Source organism: Anolis sagrei, chromosome 10 (genome assembly GCF_037176765.1).
Source record: "Anolis sagrei isolate rAnoSag1 chromosome 10, rAnoSag1.mat, whole genome shotgun sequence".
NCBI lineage: Eukaryota > Metazoa > Chordata > Lepidosauria > Squamata > Dactyloidae > Anolis > Anolis sagrei.
In genome coordinates this window covers 18,823,871-18,843,939 of record NC_090030.1, presented here as the reverse complement: position 1 = coordinate 18,843,939, position 20,069 = coordinate 18,823,871, and the positions used below count along the sequence as shown (strand labels likewise).

The window sequence follows — 20,069 nt, the reverse complement described above, 5'->3', positions numbered from 1 at the left end:
TATGAGACGTGGACTATCTACAGACGTCACATACAACTCCTGGGACGATTCCATCAGCGTTGCCTCTGGAAAATCCTGTAAATCTCTTGGGAAGACAAGCAGACAACTGTCAGTGTGCTGGAAGAAGCAAAGACCACCAGCATTGAAGCGATGTTCCTCTGCCATCAACTCCGCTGGACCAGCCACGTTGTCCGGATGCCCAACCACCATCTCCCAAAGCAGTTGCTCTACTCTGAACTCAAGAACAGAAAATGGAATGGACAGGAAAAGAGATTTGGAGATGGGCTCAAAGCCAACCTTAAAAACTCTGGCATAGACACTGAGAACTGGGAAGCCCTGGCCCTTGAATGCTTCAGCTGGAGGTCAGCTGTGACCAGCAGTGCTGTAGAATTTGAAGAGGCACAAATGGAGGGTGAAAGAGAGAAACGTACCAAGAGGAAGGCGTGTCAAGCCAACCCTGACCGGGACTGCCTTCCACCTGGAAACCAATGCCCTCACTGTGGGAGAAGATGCAGATCAAGAATAGGGCTCCACGGTCACCTACGCACCCAGCAGAATACTGATCCTGGAAGACTATCCTACTCAAACAACGAGTAGGATAGTACCGCCTTGAGTCGCTGATAGTCTGAGAAAGGTGGTATACAAGTATAGTAAATGAATAATAGTAAATAAGTAAAGTAAGTAAGGTAGCCAGATTTTGTCCATTTTCGTGGTTTCGTCCTTTCTGTTGAAATTGTCCACATGCTTGTGAATTTCAATAGTTTTTAACAGATCTCACAACTTCTAACGATGCTTGCCATAGATGCAAGCAAAATGTCAGGAGAGAATGATTCTGCCCATGAAAGCCTTCGATGATACAATGTTTTCTTCCCACTGGGCACTATTTTGAATGCTTCTTTAATGACTTCTTTGTTTTCATTTTGAAGATGGTTTTGGGAAACGTTCATTTCTGTAAAATAATTGCAGAAAATACGTGTTTGTGTCAAACTGCTGGAATTTGCACAAAATATATTTTGCAAAAATGACAGTGGCCTGAATTCTATCTCTGAGTCCGAAGTAGTGTCAAGCAATGACAATCCGAGGGTTGAATGGTGAGTCAACATAGAGTAGCATTCAGTTCTTCAATGGATCCACTCCAGTTGCAGTTGACTGTATCTTTTCTCTATCTGATCAATTGCAGTCAAAACAATAGAATGAAAAAAATGTTGCTGGACCAAATGGCACCTCCAGCAGCCAACTGTCAACACTCAGATTGAAGCAGTCCCTCATCTCCACACCTACCAGCCCGGGGAGCCTCCTTCCAATTTAATACTTTTGTAGAAAAGAACATTTCAGCAGGTGTTGCTTATCATGAAACTAGGTAGGAAAAATACGTGCTCAAACTCGCTTTTCTACACCAGCATTAAAGGTTCAGGAACCCTCTCCATGGCAACCCTGCGTTGGCATGAAATAAAAATTAAAGATTCAGCTGCATCCTGATCTCTTTTAATGAGCCCACTAAACTCCATCTTGACGAAAGCTGACATCTCCCCACGGCCTGTATTACTGGCTGAACTCTGTCATTTGCCCTATGCTAGCAATGCTGTACCTGCAATATGGTGTGCCAACGAGGCCAACAGCCAGAAGTCAGGGCCACATAGGCCTCAGATAAGGATTGCTACGTATGCATTACATATTGCTCATGCTGAATTTGTCATTGTCTGGATAATTCTCCTTCCAGCTCTATCCATGTTTCACTTGAAAGATAAAGTAGGGCTGATACTATTATTATTATTATTATTATTATTATTATTATTTCCCACTTTCCCCTTCCAAACAAGACTCAAAGTGGCTGAATACGTTTAAAACAATGCAGGTTAAAGATAGGTAAAGGTTGTCCCCTGACATTAAGTCCAGTCATTTCTGACTGGGGTGTGGTGCTCATCTCCATTTCTAAGCTGAAGAGCCAGCATTGTCCATAGACACCTCCAAGGTCATGTGGCCAGCATGACTGCATGGAGCGCCGTTACCTTCCCGCCAGAGCACTACCTATTGATCTACTTACATTTGCATGTTTTCAAACTGCTAGGTTGGCAGAAGTTAGGGCTGACAGCGGAAGCTCACGCCACTCCCTGGAATCGAACCTGTGACCTTTCGGTCAACAAGCTCAGCACTTTAACCCACTGCGCTACCGGGGGCTCCTAAAACAATGCAACCTTCCTAATAATAATAATAATAATAATAATAATAATAATAATAATGTTCCTGTCTATCTCCCCTAGGGGACAGAGCCTATTACAACATACACAGATAGACAAACATTTAGTGCCTTTAATACAGTGGAACAACAATGACACACAAATAGGTGATAACCTGTACCTTGAATTGGGACCGGAAAATAAACGGCAGCCAGTGGATCTCCTTAAACATGGGAGTTGACCGCTCCCTATAACTAGCCCAGTTATTCATCTGGCTACCGAACGTTGGACAAGTTGTAATTTTCGGGCCGTCCTCAAGGGTAGCCCTATGTAGAGTGCATTGCAGTAGTCCAGTCTAGAGGTAACTAAGGCGTGGACCACCATGCTCTAGTCGGACTTCATGAGATATGGTCACAGCTGGCGCACAAGTTTTAACTGTGCGAAGGCCCTCCCGGCCATCTATCTGTCTATCCATCTGTCCATCCATCCAGCTGCCTACCATCTTTCTCTTTCTCTCATCTCTCTCTCTCTTACTCTGTCTATGGTAGTCTTTAATCCAAAACAACCTGAAGGCACAAAGCAGCAGCAGCAGCAAGTGGTGCTCCAGACTCTGTCCTTTTGTGGGTGTTAACACTTTCCCCTTTCTTCTTACAGGACTTGTACCTGCCTCTATCCTTGGATGACTCGGATTCCCTGGGAGATTCCATGTAAAGGGACCCTGCTCCCCGTGTCCCTCGTACACACTCTCTTTTAGATACCACGAGCAGCACTTCTGCCAAACGAAGCAGAGAGGTCATTGGTGCTTGCCAATCAATCCAAGGACACAAAAGTTATGTCTTTTCCCCCCTTCATTTCCTCCTACGGTTTTATTCCTCCTCTGTGCCACAAAGTCAACACTTGCCCACCCATGGAGATAAAGGGATGCCAACTGTCCGAGTAACTTCATAGGAAAGGAAATGACTGTTACTGGCCATAGGAAGCCAATGAGTTCATGCTCCCATCTTCCTCCATGCCTGACTTTATGTCTGTAGCTCCAGTCACATTTCCCTCCCTTTTTTTTACTATTCTTCTTTTAGCAAACGTCGTAATTCTGTCCGTAGGCCGAGAGGGAAACAGGTCCTACCACCAGCACATTTTCCAAAAACCAATGGATACCAGCAACTCTGCAAATAATAATAATAATAATCTGTTTCCAAAGTGATGTCTCTGAGTTTAACCCTTCCTTCAACCCCTGATCCTAATTTATTCATGGCCCATGGGAGAAAAGTCCATTATTTGGCTTAGTTTTCCGCACCAGGAGGATTAGAGAGTATCAAAAGTGAAATGTCGTAACAGTAGTCAAAACTGGATGCTGGCGTACATTTTAATGCTCTGCCAAGACTATGTGGGATTTTAACAAGAGTGTAAATATTAAATATGACTGATCATAGAAACCAGCCCGGTTAATATGAAGTTACTTGAATGGAGGAATGGTATCCCTCTATCTCTGTGGAAATGGTGAATGCCTTGTAAACAGCCAACACTGAAAACACTGTGAGCATTTTGCTTTCAGCTCTCTTTTACGATACCTTGGGGTTCAATTTTTTTAAATAACCAGGAATCACTAGACTTTTATAGTGATTTTATAGAGGAAAGCAAATACTTTTAGCTACGTTTTGGAAAAAAAAAAGAGCCAATACTTTAGGCTCCCTTTTAAACAAAAGCTGGTGACTTTCTTTTGCTTTTAAAAAAAATAACAAAGATACAAAAAAAATTCCAAGATCATTCCAAGACGTTGTTAAGAAGTCACTGCCAAAATGAGACCAGGATGACACAGCAAACAGGGAAGGGCTTGAATTGTCGGTGGAGAAGGGATATTGCAATCCATTCTGTGTGGTTTGTTTTTGAGAGTATTTTTGAACATTATTACACTTTCCTTTTTTCTATATTACTGTCATCCTAACAATATAAGGCTGTAGAACTCTGAGGACGTTCACAATGCAGTATTTTATCTTAAAGGAATGACACATTTTAATACAATGAGAGGCCGAAAGGGTCTTTTCAAGCTTTCATCACAACTGATGCAAAATTCACAGTTTTGTACATAATTGGTCATTTTCCCCCCAGGCCTGGCTAGAGGCACCAACTGGTTCATCTTACCTTATTCCTTATTATTATTATTATTATTATTATTATTATTATTATTATGGAGAATAAACTTTGGGTACATTGGCAAAATGAAATCAGAGCAATACTATACAAGCCAATCTTTGGGGCTGTGTCGATGCTCTGCGTTAGATTTCTTTGCAACCTATTGTGCGTTTAGAATGTATTAAGGCAACTGTGTGTTTTCTGGAATTTTTTTTTTAGTGTTTTCCTTTTGTGATTTTTTTTGGTGGGTTTTCCTTTGTGGGCTGCCTTTGTCCATTTATTCCAAGTGGAAAGGCATGAAGAAAAGAATGAGACGAATCCTGGAGTAACACTGCTTATTGCTGGTCTACTCAATGGACTTTTGAGAGGAAAACTGAGCACGGCTATTTCTCCAAATTGTTATGTGTCGATTGGTGATTCATCCTTGCATATTTTTTTTGCCACTGGCATCTTTGAGATTCATTATGGTGACAATGTAAATCAGCCAGGTTTAATGATTGGATGTGCCCAATGGCTGACGTTAACCGACAGCCTTCATCCCAAGAGCTCGTGTTGCTCTACCAAACTGTTAAGATCTAGAGTTCTTGAGCAACTATGTTGTCATTTGGCCTACTATATAGGGAAATGTCACTTTGGACGAGTCAGCATTCATGTTACGTTCCTGGTCAGATCCCTCCTAGAGACGACTGGCCTTGAGGGCAAAGCACAGGGACACAACTCTAGAAGAGTTCCCCGATGTGTGTTTGAAATCTGGCAGATGTGTTGTATGAATTGGAGCAGGTCTCTTTCATTTCTTGGTGCCTCAATTTACCTTATCTGTCAAATAGGGACAGTAATATTTCTCTACCTCACGGGGAGGGATGGGAGGCAGGCTTCGTGTGTCCTGTTGAGAATGCCGTCCATACTTTGGGGGTCCTCTGGTGAGGAGGTGTGCTCCCATCTCCTCAGGGCTGTGTTGACAAAGACATAGGCACCCATCAAGTCCACCAATGGCTTCCTGGGATTATATCTTAGAAGGCATTCCCACCAGATGGTTCTGACATTGAACCTCTCCATGTGCACAGTGAGTTTTTAAGGCCAGCAGGTTCAGAAGTAGGGAAGCCCTGTAGGCTCACTGATCCTGCCCCCCACCCCCAACAGCAGGCAATGGGGCCACTGTACCCAGACGAGGCTCTGAAGGGACATCCATGTAGCATCGGTTGTGACCTGCGAAGGCCACACTCCAGTCAACTTGGAAATATGCCTTGCTCCAACTTCCCTCCAATGATGGTCGGTCTTCTCCCTGTCTTGAAGGACCCTCATAATCTGTCCTTCGAACCTGACCAGAGACCATGCACTTAGCTATTTTCTCCTGGTTGATCAGGCAGGACTTTGCAATAGTACCGGTGTTATAATAATATGGAGGAGTTACAGGAATGATACTCCACCCCGTGTCTGTAGGTCACATCCAACCCAAGCTGTCGTTGTTTAAGAAGCAACGGGTCCGTATTGAACTGAGCAAGGCTCAAGAACATCCTGACTCCCTCCCCTGCCCTCCTCTGCCCCAAACAGACATTGCACACACTTGGGTCCTGTCCATTGGATGGCTCTTCTGGTGCAAGTCCTCAGGATGGAGTCTGTTCAGATGGCAACTGTACTGTAGAGTCTTTTGAATGTTGTACTCCATGCTCCATTGAGTTCACAGGAGACAAAAACTCGGTTGTTTGCTGTTCACCCTGATAGCTAAATGGAACATGTCTCTGAATGCCAAAGGCTGGGAACAACTTATGGGGGAGAACCCTGCCTTCGTCCCCTAATTGTAAGATTTTCCAGAAGCTGGCCTCTGTTGGAATATGGAACGTTGGATGAGATGGACTTTTGGTCCATTCCAACAGCATTTTTTTAATTCTTCTATAGTTAAGTAGATTATTGTTTACATGGAGTAGGTTCCCCCTTTTCCCATGGACACTACATTTCTTTGCAGCTTAGAAGCATGTCCCTTCAATTGCACTTAGTGGTGGCATCTCTGAACCAAGAAGCCTGGACCCTCGCCCAATGTGTGCCGATGTGCTCATTGCTCTTCTGGAAAAGAGAAAATGGAGGGTCAAGGCTTTTGCAAGGGTTCCTGTTGTCACACGTTGCATTGCCAAGCAGAAAGGCCTAGTCTATGGAAGACTGGAGAGGCCTGGTGAAACGCAAGTGAAGGTTCTTTTTTCCACAAGGAAAAGAAAAGCCATTCAAAAGCCACAAACGCAAAACAGGGTAAAGGACCAGACTCCCAGGTTTTCGAAGCTATTCTTCAGGTAAAAAAGTTTCTTGAACTGTAGGTAGAAAAATCAGTAATCATGTCGGATGTAAAACTGCTTGTATAGTTGATGTTGCATGAATCTTTGTACAAAGAAATAAAATGCATGCCGAATAGCAGTGCACCACACAATTCTAGCTGTGTTCAGCTCCAACACTCAGCCCAAGATATGATATGACGTGGTGCATTTCTCATATGCTTCACGTCGGGTATGTACAAGGTGGGATGGTGTCCTCATTCCTAGCAGCTGCAATTGCTCTCCAAAACGGTGGTTTCTCCATATCTTCTAGCAAAAGGGGATGCTTTGACATTGGCCTGTTTTGCTGCATTATGGATAGGGTTGCCAAGTTGAACATGGGTTGGGTCTCAAGGACCTCTGAATCTTAGCAGATCTTGGAGCGGGACAAGGTACATAAAGCTCTACCAAGCAGAGTTGAAGTGGGTTGTTGTGGGTTTTTTGGGCTATATGGCCATGTTCTAGAAGCATTCTCTCCTGACGTTTGGCCTGCATCTATGGGAAGCATCCTCAGAGGTTGTGAGGTCTCAAAACATCAGGAGAGAATGCTTCTAGAACAGTGGTTCTCAACCTGTGGGTCCCCATGTGTTTTGGCCTACAACTCCCAGAAATCCCAGCCAGTTTACCAGCTCTTACGATTTCTGGGAATTGAAGGCCAAAACATCTGGGGACCCACAGGTTGAGAACCACTGTTCTAGAACATGGCCATATAGCCCGAAAAACCTACAACAACCCAGTGATTCCAGCCATGAAAGCCTTCCACAATACATAGAATTGAAGTGACTTTCCTCCTGAATCATCCATATCCAACTATCAGTTGCAAGCACCACCTTTCAATGTTGGGACCCAGTGGTGTTCAGCTCTGATCTTGTTGCTATTATCTCCTTCCACTGTTGAGAGGGGACAACTGCCGTTGATCATTGGAGTTCAAAAGATGAAGGAGGACAAGTTCCTTTCTCTTTCCTAATGGAGTTGTGCAGATACTTGACTTGCTACATCATCTGTTCAGAATCAAAATATTTGGAGTCCCATCCCATATCCAGTCTGGCAACTCTAATAATGGAAGATGAGGGTCAGTGTTGTAGGATGTACATCTTCATGAGGTCATGGGTCAGGTTTGTGGGTTCATACATACATTTGATGTAAATTAGTGTGAGGGTCAGCATTCTAGTTTGAGAGGAGAGGGCTTTATAAAGTTTGACTTACATGGCTGTTCATTTCTGGCTTAGGTTTTACACTGATCGAAAGGAAGATGTGAATATTTCAAGTCAATCAGTTTCAGTTTAGCACTTATCAATGAAAGGGAAGCTAGAAGTGTGATGGCACCATCTGCCCTAAAGCTATTTGTGCTCCATATATCTCTATATGCTGAAAGAGCGTACATGAGAAAATGGAGTACTGAGCCTAGTTCCCCCTGCTAAGGCTTTAAAAGCAAATGCTTGCCTCTGAATGCAACTGTCAAACTTCCCTTTTCCTTCCCCTCTTTCTTGCTCACATATTTTACCTCCAAACCTAGACATGTTTCATCAAAAAGAAGGTGACAATTGCAAAACCAGCATGATGCAATAAGCACACGAGATAGATGTTATAGCCAAAAGGCAATGTTTACCTATATATATATATATATATATATATATATATATATATAGAATCATAGCCTTGGAAGAGACCTCATGGGCCACCCAGTCCAACCCCCTACCAAGAAGCAGAAAAATCACATTCAAAGCACCCCCGACAGATGGCCATCCAGCCTCTGTTTAAAAGCTTCCAAAGAAGAAGCCTCCACCATACTCCGGGGCAGAGAACGGCTCTCACAGTCAGGAAGTTCTTCCTAATGTTCAGATGGAATCTCCTTTCTTGTAGTTTGAAGCCATTGTTCCACGTCCTAGTCTCTAGAGCAGCAGAAAACAAGCTTTCTCCCTCCTCCCTATGACTTCCTCTCACATATTTATACATGGCTCCTCTCAACCTTCTCTTCTTCAGGCTAAACATTCCCAGCTCTTTAAGCCACTCCTCATAGGACTTGTTCTCCAGACCCGTGATCATTTTAGTTGCCCTCTTCTGGGCACATTCCAGCTTGTCAATATCTCTTCAATTGTGGTGCCCAGAATTGGGGACAATATTCCAGGTGTGGTCTAACCAAGGCAGAATAGAGGGGGAGTATAAAGGTAAGGGTTCTTTACAGGGAGCATGACTCTTTTTCTTAAAGAGAGGCCAACACATTTACCATTTTCCCATCTCCCAAAATGAAGAGGAATATTACCAGGAGTGCTTTGGACAATGAGGGAATGCATTGGGTCCTGCATTGTTGAAATGGCCAAGAGGATCTAGATGGAATTAGAATTAGGAATGTAGTGTGAATCCATCCAAGGATTAATGTTCAAACAGAAGGGTGCAGCAGTGAAGAGATGAATCTGTTTCTCCCCTTACTGGTTGGCATTTACAGGCAGTGGAAGGTTGTCTATCAGGAGGGCAAAGTCATCACTTTGTGGATCTTCTGACAGAGGAGAGACATGGAGGGCTGCTCTACCTTCATCTGTTTTTATTTCCTTGGCTGCTGGAACATTCCCAATTCTCCAAAACAAGATGGCGTGGTGCAACCTCTTAAAGGTGACGTGGGCAAACTTGGGCCGTCCAGGTGTTTTGGATTTCAACTCCCACCATTTCTAACAGCCTCAGGCCCTTTCCTTTTCCCTCTCAACAGCTTAAGTTTGCCCATGCCTGTCTTAAAGTGATGGTGTTAGGGTTACAGGGAAGGCAGGTAGCAACCTTGGATCTGCATCCTCATCCACTAGGCTCCAGACAATGCATTACATTTCTTCCAGTGAGCTACAATGCTTCCCTTCTAACTTAAGTGTCAGTATAGAGAGGTAAACTGCTCTGAGATTTAGTCAGAAGTTTAGCAGAGCTGCCCAAGGTACTGAACTGTCCAGCTCCACTAAACCTAGCACCTTGAATGGCTCTTTTTGGATGTTACTGTCCTTGCTATATTCTAAAGTGGAAATGACTTTGAATCAATCAGACTTGCAACTGGTATGGCTCCATCTTTCCGTTTTGGATCTTCTCAGATCTTACAAATGAGAAATTGTTCTAGATCAGGTATGGGTAAACCCAGGCCCAGGGGTTGGGTGCAGCTCCTTGGGCTCTTTTCTCAGGCCCTCCACTCTTTCACCATCCTATCCTATCCTATCCTATCCTATGCTATCCTATCCTATGCTATCCTATCCTATCCTTCCTTCCCTCCTTCTCTTCCTTCCTTCCTTCATTCCTTCCTTCCCTCCCTCCCTCCCTCCCTCCCTCCCTCCCTCCCTCCCTCCTTCCTTCCTTCCTTCCTTCCTTCCTTCCTTCCCTTTTGTCTTTCCTTCCTTCTCTCTTTCCTCACTCCCTTCCCTCCCACCATCCCCAGGCCCATAGCCAGGATTTTGATTCGGGGATCTACCCTAGCAAACCTTTTGTATCGTTACCCCCAATACCCCCATGCATATGAGATATATTGAGCAAGGTGATCAGATCATGATATGAATAAATAAGACAGTTTAAATAATGTACCACTAATGCCTTCTCGTGGACCACCATGAGAATTTGGAGGGCGGCGGCACTGAAGCCCCTCAAGCCCCCCCCCCCCCCCCGGGCTACATGCCTGGCCATTCCCTTCATCCTTTCTTTCCTACCCTCCTTCTCTTCCTTCCTTCCTTCCTTCCTTCCTTCCTTCCTTCTCTTTTTCCTTCCTCCTTTCCTCCTGGGAGAAGAGAAGGTAGAGAGGGAACATGAGAATCATGTCTCAAAATTTCAAAGGGTGTCGGATTGAGAGGCGGGTCTGACTTTCTGATGCTCTAGAGAGCAGGGCACAAGGGAGCAATGGGTTCAAATGACAGGGAAAGAGATTCAACTGAAAAGATTAAGAAGAACTTCCTGAGAGTAAGAGCTGTTGGAGAGTGGCATAGCCTGCCTTGGAGTGTGGTGCAATCTCCTTCTCTGGAGGCTTTTTCGCGGAGGCTGTCTGCTGGGAATGCTTTGATTGTGCCTTCTTACATGGCAGGGGGTTGGACTGGATGGACCTTGGGGGTCTCTTCCAGCTCTAGGATTCTATATCAGGAGAAGGCAATACGGGGTCAAATGGATACACTTTTTCTCTCCCATCCACCATCTCATCCTGACCAAGGCCAACCCTTTTGAGATCCAAATGTTTCCCATCTTTCCTTCACTTTCTGCCTCTGAAAGAGAAGAGGAAGGGGAGGAAAGGGCAGGGAGGGGGCTTGGGGATGAGCCCCTCTCAGCCCGTCCACCTTGCTGTGGCCTGCCATGTGGCCCCCAAGTTAGAAAGTTTGCCCATGCCTGTTCTAGATGAGTTGTTTGAATCAAAATGGGTGTTCTCTTTCCTTTCTTGCCCTCCTTCCTCTTTCTCCATATCTTGTCTTACGAAGCAGAGCTTTGAAGAGCACACACATAGAAGTGTCTCATGTTGGCTGCATGGCTAACTCTCACCCATTTTCTTATTTGCAAGTAAACCTTCCATTGGCAGACATGGTAAGAATGCTAGGAATATCCCAGTGCCATCTGTGTGAGCCGGCACTGCCTCCCAGAATCAATCAATCCTTTATTTATGGCTATTTGGAGAATCGGCAACTGAAACGGAACCGGATGGCAGGTTACTATCGAGACCTTCTGAGCTGATTTTGTATTATTTTCCCCTTCGTTCATAAAAAAGAAAGCTGCAATATAATATAACAAAGAGGCCACGATGTATTTTCTTCTATCATTGTTCTGTGTTAGGTGGGGTTGGAATTTTAGAAAAGCATGGGAATTTTAAAAGAAGTTAAAGAAAAAAGTCAAGGTGGGGTCTAAAGTTTAGCTGGCATACTTTAAGCCCTTTGTACAGAACCTTGAAGGACACGTCCTTTGTAGAAGTCGTTGTATTTTACAGGGTAGGTACCTTTATTTCTCCTTTAAATGACATATTTAACAAATGGGTGGTTGTAAAAACAGTTAATTCAAATTAAGGGAGTTTTAAAAATCTTTATCTAACAGATCCACTTAATATTTAACTTTGGCAGGCGTTTTTCCTAACTTTAGAAGAAATTCCAACTTAGTAATATGTGATATACGGGGGAGGAGGTTGCACAGTTCATATATAGCTAGGAACTGTATTTTCTCCTCCAATCGAGACTATGTCCCTTTGAGCAGATCTTCATGTTGTTTTTTCCTCATTTCGTTGACAGGCATTTTCTGCATCTTAAACTTTTAATCAATGGGAATGGTGGGACTGAAGTGTCAAAAGAAGTTGGCATTGGTTGAGACTTTGTGGAGATGTGGGTTCCCTAAGTCTCAAAAATATCGGGTTGAACCACTGTCCAATGTGAGGAACTCATTTGAGCAGACATACCTGAATGGGGGACAGCTTGGCTTCCATCCAGTTGTTGATCTCAACTAGAATAGATCCATTGCATCAACATGTATGTCAATATTAGTGTTGTTGATGCAATGGCTCTATATTAACTGAGATGAGCAATTAGATTCAGGGCTCATACATCCAAATGGAGATTATGTCACCTTCTGGACATCAGGCAAAATGAAGAGAAGATACAATATTTTGTATGAAGTGAGTCTATCAGTTATGTGGACATTACGTTATTTGGATGATGGCTCTCAGAATCCCTCTGGCCATGCTGCTTGATTCTGAGGGTTGTGGCTCCAAAAGTAACGTGTATACACTCTAGAATCAGTAATCTGTTGGGATTGAACTGGTGGGACATTCAAGGTTATCTCACCTAGATGTTCGCAAAGCACCAAATCCCAAGAGCCAACAGTTTTGGTGTTCCGTTGAGCATGTTCTTCGTGCAGTTCCTCCGTCTTGCTGTTGATGTTCTCCTGCCCATTCTGAACATATGACCATACAGAAGGGACATGAGTTAAGGAGGGAAATGGCCATCCTCTAGTTGCTTTGTTCTTTCCTTTTCTGAGGTTGTGCAGCATGGTCCTAGAACAGTGGTTCTTGACCTGGGGTCCCCAGATGCTTTTGTCCTACAACTCCCAGAAATCCCAGCCAGTTTACCAGCTGTTAAGATTTCTGGGAATTGAAGGCCAAAAACATCTGGGGACCCCAGGTTGAGAACCACTGTCCTAGAAGGAAAGGATTCACAACTTGGCAACTGGAGCAGGATGCTTCAGGGCCTCCCCAAACATGGTGATAGTCAAGCTTTGGTTAGTTGCTTTACAACATCCTTACAGTTATCATTTTCAAAAGATGCTTCTCACTCAAGAATACATGGATGTCCATCCACCCTCTGCTTTCCTGATCTACCAGTCATGTATGCTTGTGTTTCTTCCATGATTAGCCATGTTTTCCACCAGGACCAGAGACTGGTTCATGTGGACTGACATCCTCACTGCAAGGTGGTTCAAGGTTCAGTCACATGGGGATTGTAGTAGCTTCTAGAAGATCTGAATATGATGGTATTCACCATATTCAGGAAGACTATGACTAGGAAATGATGTGGTTTCATGACATCTCTCTTCTAACCATGGCATCACTGGTGGTCACAGACTATTCTCAGGTATGAACTGAGATCTCGTTTCAATGATGCTCCCTGAAGAAAGTGGTTCCACCTCCATCCCTGTGAGGGGAAATCCACCTTCTTTCTCCACCTGCTTCTTGGGGAATCTTGACATTGTCCACCTCCCTGGTCAATCATTTTTGGAGGTCCCAGGCCCAAACGTCTCATTTTTGCAATACCTTGCAGCTCCAAGCCCACGGTTCTGCTCTCCTCTTTCTCGTGTGCATGTTCTTTGAACTGAACCTGCGTTCTCCATTTGTGGTGGGTCATTGATCTTTCTGTCCACCTTTTGTGCCATTCAACTTGTACAGGAAAATAAATAAAACTTTTTATTGACGTTTTAAGTGGGGGTGGGGGGTGGGGGGAGAAGGGTCTTTTTTATTTAAATCAGAGAGAGAGAAAGGCTTCAATTCCACAGCTAGCGGTAGAACTAGGAGACTTAGCTGACAGAGGTCAAATAGTGGTGGTAGTTGTAGACATTGTCGCTTGCTAGCCAACAAGCTTTTGAGAGTAAATGCATGGTGCTGACATTTCATGGCTTAAGCCTCCCCCTTTTTCCCCTTTGCTTCTTTCTGTCCCTCGGTCTCTCGCACTTTGGTGGATTTTTTTTTCATTTATAGATGTGGACATGGAGAGAACGGCAGAACTAAAGCCTAAATGCCAATTGCAAAAGTTTCTCATATTGTGCCATTAAATGAGAGCTTTGAGACAATGGAGTTGCCGTGATCTTGCCTCTCCATGGCAACCAACCCACGAAATACATGTCTGCAAAGCGTTCTGCCCAGTAAAAATTGGGGAGGGGGTTGGTGGGCCTTTTTAAAATAATTGTAATGATGTAAATAATCTCATAGACCTTCGCGCACATATTTCTTGGACAGTTGGGAAGTGCGTTAGGGAAAATACAATGTACTGAAATGGTGGAGGAATGCAATGAATTATGGCGGTCTCTCCACTGGTGTTCATGACCCAAGAGGGTTGAGAGGTAAGCATGGTTCCCGTGTTGATCACAAGTCAAGACACAGACAAATAAGGCAACCCACAAAGCAGTCACCTTTTCTGGAATGGAAGAGAAGACAAAACCCAAATGGATGCATTCTGGACCCTTGTTTGTGTCTCTTCCCTTTTCAGTGTCTTTCTGCAAAGAACTTATCCTGTTTTCTTCTCCTGGTGAAATATTGTGAAGTGTTTCGACTGCTTCTTGTGCTCCACCCATTCCCGAAGCCCAGTCGGAGCGTTTCTGTGCTTGGATGCCATACGGCAGAGGGCCCTGTCCACTCTATAACTTTGCTCTCCGTATTTGTTGCGCATTGTTTTCTCTCATCTAAATGTACATTTGCAAGGTGTGTGTAATGTCCTTTTCCAAAAATAAAATTTGGTTTCAATACTTAGATGAAGTAATGCCTGTAGGCTATTGCTTATTCTTTTCCTGGGTGCTTTGTTCTCACCATATACAAGAAACCATCAGTCTTGGTTCCAAGACGGATAAGAGCCCTGTAATGGTGAAACCCATAGCCATGGTTTCACATACCCATGCTTAGGGCAAAATGCCCCCACCCCAGAAATTTGTTAGGTAATTTTAAGATTTGATTCCCTTGTAAGTTACCATTGAGTTGCATTAGACAACTTGGCAAATTTCTTGAGAGCAGTAGTTCTCAACCTGGGGACTCCAGATGTTTTTGGCCTTAAACTCACAGAAATCCTAACAGCTGGTAAACTGGCTGGGATTTCTGGGAGTTGTAGGCCAAAAATATCTGCGGACCCCAGGTTGAGAACCACTGCTTGAGAGGATACATTCCTAGGAAGCTCTAGTTCAGTGTTCCTAAACCTGGGGGTTGGGAAGCCCTGGGGGGGGGGTCGCAAGGGGGTGTCATCAGGACCATCAGGAAACAGCATTTTCTGTTGGTCATAGGGGTTCTGTGTGGGAAGTTTGGCCCAACTCTATCATTGGTAGGGTTCAGAATGCTCTTTAATTGTAGGTGAACTATCAATCCCAGCAACTACAACTCCCAAACTGTCAAGGTCTATTTTCCCCAAACTCCACCAGTGTTCACATTTGGGCATATTGAGTATTCGTACCAAGTTTGGTCTAGATCAATCATTGTTTGGGTCCACATTGTTCTCTAGATGTAGGTGAACTACAACTCCAAACTCAAGGTCAATGCCCACTAAACTCTTCCAATATTTTATGTTGGTCATGGGAGTTCTGTGCACCAAGTTTGGTTCAGTTCCATTGTTGGTGGAGTTCAGAATGCTCTGATTATAGGTTAACTAGAAATCCCAGCAACTACAACTCCCAAGTGACAAAATCAATCCTTCTCCTCACCCCACCAGTATTCAAATTCGGGCATTTTGGGTATTTGTGCCAAATCTGATCCAGTGAATGAAAATACATCCAGCATATCAGATATTTACCTGATGATTCATAAAAGTAGCAACATTACAGTTATGAAGTAGCAATGAAAATAATTTTATGGTTGGGGGTCACCACAACATGAGGAATTGTATTAAGGGGTTGCAGCATTAGGAAGCTTGATGCTCTAGGTCTTCCAATGCAACTCTATAGGGACTGGAAGTCAGGTAATTTCATGGTATTCAGTCATATACTTCATTTAACTACAATCTAGTCAGGAACATACCCTCCATAGATATTGCAGTCTTAATGTCCTTCATTTTCCAACACAATGGTTATTCGTCTTCTGGGTTGAGGGCTGCAAAAAGGTAGGATTTGAGGGAATGCACTGGGAAATGTATCTAGGGAGACATAATTTCATCACTGTAGCTACTTCTTTCAATACAGGTAATGATAATGCTCAAATTTAGAGTTGAAAAAACACAACCATTCTTGTCATTTTCAGGCAGGAAATATTAGAGGAGTGGCAACATTTGCCTGATCAGACTCAAATGGAATGAGCAAGTCGACTAAAACAATAATCATTTCAGAATTGGTGCTTTCTTGCTCCGCCTTCTGGATCAAAGGTACCCTTTCTGTTTGGGGCAAGATATTCATGTGACTCGTTTACAGGCAGGCAACAGGGATTCTGGGCATTTCTAATTGTGGGTTTTCCATCTCCAAAGTTCAAGCCTGTGCAAACTGCTTCAAGCAACCAGTCCCTGCTGTGCTGGAATTAATGCATAATGAATTGAGAGAATGGGTTGCCACCAGACATGGTGGAGATGGCCACGGGGTTCAACAACCAGATATAATTAAGGTATGGAAGACAGATCTATACACAGCGATTAGCCTGATGGTTAAGTAAAATGCGCACATTTAAAGGTAGGATCCTCCTGAATATGCTAATTCCTTCACAGACTCCTTATAGAGTCCAATATCTGGGGGCCATACTGATGGTCAAAGTGGTAGCTGGTTGCTTACATGTTAGATGCAGTAGGACTTCTTATTTTAGTTGGAACTCTGAACTTTTCAAGGTGCCGATTCTCTTTGGAAAACCAAGTTGGAGAGCTTCTTTGACATCTGGAGTAAAACATAGAACAGGCACACCATCAAAGTGGTTTGGAAGCCACCCCTGAATTGGACTACACACTGTATAGACATGAATGACTTGACATTCCCAAACCAGAAAGACCCCCATCCAAGCACTGTTCCTTGCAGTTCAACAAGGAGCACTCTGAAATATTACATTATGTAGGAGATATATTGTCTGTTGTATATGTCTGTTGAGGTGTGTGTATATGTGTAGGAGTATGTATTCGGCTTGTGCACAGATTCGGAATGATCGGTTCCTTTTGGCCAATCTGTTTGTTCAGCTTGGTTGGATGGCCATAACGGTAAGGACTCAGCCATCATGTGTTTTTTTGTCCATAACAGGACCATTTGGCAGCCGATCACAACTTCTCCTCACCTATTCTGCACCATGCGGCGTGCAAAGAGGCTGTTGCGTGCTGCTCGCATGGGGTTTCCCTATGAGCCCTGTCTGTTGGGCAAATCAGAATAGAAGAATGCCATGACATGTCTTACGCACTGCTTCCTTAACCCTGTTCCTCAAACCCAGACTCCCTTGAAAGGAAGACCGGAAAAGCTCCCAGGAATAGAGGAATAGAAAGGGGAACCTCGTACGTTCCCCATTCACACCAATGGACCAGATCTTCCCAGATATTTCAGCTGCCTTTCCATTAGTCAATTTTTAAGAGATCTGGGGCACCCAACGAAATCCAGACACTAAAAAAAGGATCACCTTCCAGCTGAACTACACCAGCATGCATTGACAAGCTGGAACGTGTCCAGGGAAGGACAGCCAAAATAGTCAAAGGTCTGGAAGCCATGCAGCCCTCTGAGAAGTAGCTTGAGAAGACTCCACATCAAGTGGTTGATGTAATCAAAATAGTTTACTCATGAAAACTCATGAAAACTTGTGTAAAAGGGATCACACAAGCACAGGAAGACTTCATTGGAGAACATCAAAAGATATAATCCAAAGATAGATGGTAAAGGATAGATTTCACTAGCTTGAGCATAGGTCTAGGACAGTGTTTCTCAACCTGGGGGTCGGGACCCCTGGGGGGGTCCCGAGGGGGTGTCATAAGGGTTAATTCTATCATTGGTGGGGTTCAGAATGCACTTTGATTGTAGATGAACTATAAATCCCAGCAACTACGACTCCCAAATGTCAAGGTCTATTTTCCCATGCTGCGACCCCTTAATACAGTTTCTCATGTTGTGGGAACACGCCACCCCCCACTGGTCTAGGAAGATCAGGCCATGCAGCATGCAAGCTACATCGCTGGAAACGGTCACTTGATGAATTCTGGAACTAAAGGCAAGGAACCATGAAAAACGAAGAGAGACAGAACAACGGGAGCACCCCTCTTTTATAACTTCTAACTTCAAAAGTTTGCATACTCATTTGCAGCAAGACCACTTACGAGAAGATGCCCAAAGCCCCATGCAAATATTAATTGACAGTACAATTAAAAAACTAACAGGAAGGAAGTGAGGTAAAGGCAGAAGCATGGAGACCAGAGAACCATTTCAATGTGTATGCAAGATTGTTAGTTTCCCAACATTATCACAGTGGGATATGCTGTTGCCTGGGTGTTCAGCGGAGTCTCTTTTTCTGGTGACATTTAAGCAGAGGCTGAATGGCCATTTGTCAGGAGGGCTTGGACTGTGTCTTCCTGCGTGGCAGAAGAAGGCTGGACAAGGTGGCCCTTGGGGTCTCTTCCAACTCTAGGATTCTGTGATTCAATAATAATAATAATAATAATAATAATAATAATAATGTCATAGAATCAAAGAGTTGGAAGAGACCTCATGGGCCATCCAGTCCAACCCCCTGTCAAGAAGCAGGAATATTGCATTCAAATCACCCCTGACAGATGGCCATCCAGCCTCTGTTTAAAAGCTTCCAAAGAAGGAGCCTCCACCACACTCCGGGGCAGAGAGTTCCACTGCTGAACAGCTCTCACAGTCAGGAAGTTCTTCCTAATGTTCAGATGGAATCTCCTCTCTTGTAGTTTGAAGCCATTGTTCCGTGTCCTAGTCTCCAAGGAAGCAGAAAACAAGCTTGCTCCCTCCTCCCTGTGGCTTCCTCTCACACATTTATACATGGCTATCATATCTCCTCTCAGTCTTCTCTTCTTCAGGCTAAACATGCCCAGCTCCTTAAGCCGTTCCTCATAGGGCTTGTTCTCCAGACCCTTGATCATTTTAGTCGCCTTCCTCTGGACACATTCCAGCTTGTCAATATCTCTCTTGAATTGTGGTGCCCAGAATTGGACACAATATTCCAGGTGTGGTCTAACCAAAGTGGAATAGAGGGGTAGCATGACTTCCCTGGATCTAGACACTATGCTCCTATTGATGCATAATAATATTAATAATAATAATAATAATAATAATAATAATAATAATCTTTATTTATACCCCGCCACCATCTCCCTAGAGGGGACTCGGGGTAGCTAACAGCAGGCCAAGCCCAACAATTACAACAAATCAAAATCAAATTACATACAGTAAATAATAACATCAGTTAAAAATAAACAGCAATTTAATGCAAAGTCAAAGATAGGAAATGAAAATAAATAGTAAAGGGAATATGACAGGCTGGGCCAGTTACAAGGAATAAAATTATGAAATTTTAAAATCCTGGGTAAGATGGATGAGTAGGGTAGTGTGCCCGGTGGGGGGTTTCAGATGGGACAAGCAATGGAGTGAGTTTCACTAAAGGATGAGATAAAGTGCATCGTAGGGCATGTTGCACTGAGCTGGTCCAAGTATGGGGATTTGCATTCATTCCTCAAAGGCACACCTGATCAGCCAGGTTTTTAGGCTCTTCCTGAAGGCTGCCAGGGTGGGCGCTTGCCTAATCTCTCCGGGTAACGAATTCCAAAGCCAAGGGCCACCACAGAGAAGGCCCTCTCCCTTGTCCCCACAAGTCATGCTTGTGATGGAAGAGGAAGCAAGAGGAGGGCCTCTCCCCAAGATTGAAGGGGTTGTGCTGGTTCATAGAAGGAAATATGGTCACAAAGGTAGGTGGGTCCCAAATCGTTTAGGGCTTTGTAGGTGATAACGTGCACCTTGAATTGGGACTGGAAAACAAATGACAACCAGTGGAGCTTCTTAAACAGGGGGGTACACCGCTCCCTGTAATTCGCACCAGTTAACAATCTGGCTATGTGTTTGTGTTTACTGTTTTGTGTTTTGTTTACACTGTAAGTTGTTATTGTATGTAAATAAAATCTTTATTAAAAAACCAATCTGGCTGCTGATCATTGGACCAACTGAAGTTTCTGGGCCATCTTCAAGGGCAGCCCAACGAAGAGTGCATTGCAGTAGTCCAATCTAGAGGTAACTAAGGCGTGGACCACCATGCCTTATAAATATGCCTGTCTTCCTCTCTCGCAGAATCACCCAAGGTTTCTCTCTCCTTGCATCCACCCACCATCTTTTG

General features: G+C 43.9%; 1 protein-coding gene across 6 annotated transcripts in view; it reads left to right on the top strand.

Moving 5' to 3' along the window:
* Nucleotides 1-14,555, top strand: part of DCX (doublecortin) — a 116,888-nt gene extending 102,333 nt beyond the window's left edge. For all 6 annotated transcript variants that reach the window (XM_060756196.2, XM_060756193.2, XM_067471580.1 and 3 more), the window contains exon 7: nucleotides 2,832-14,555. In XM_060756196.2, coding sequence (XP_060612179.1) covers nucleotides 2,832-2,888 — 57 coding nt within the window. In that variant the 3' untranslated portion in view covers nucleotides 2,889-14,555. The remainder of the gene's footprint in view (nucleotides 1-2,831) is intronic.
* Nucleotides 14,556-20,069: the final 5,514 nt, after the last annotated feature.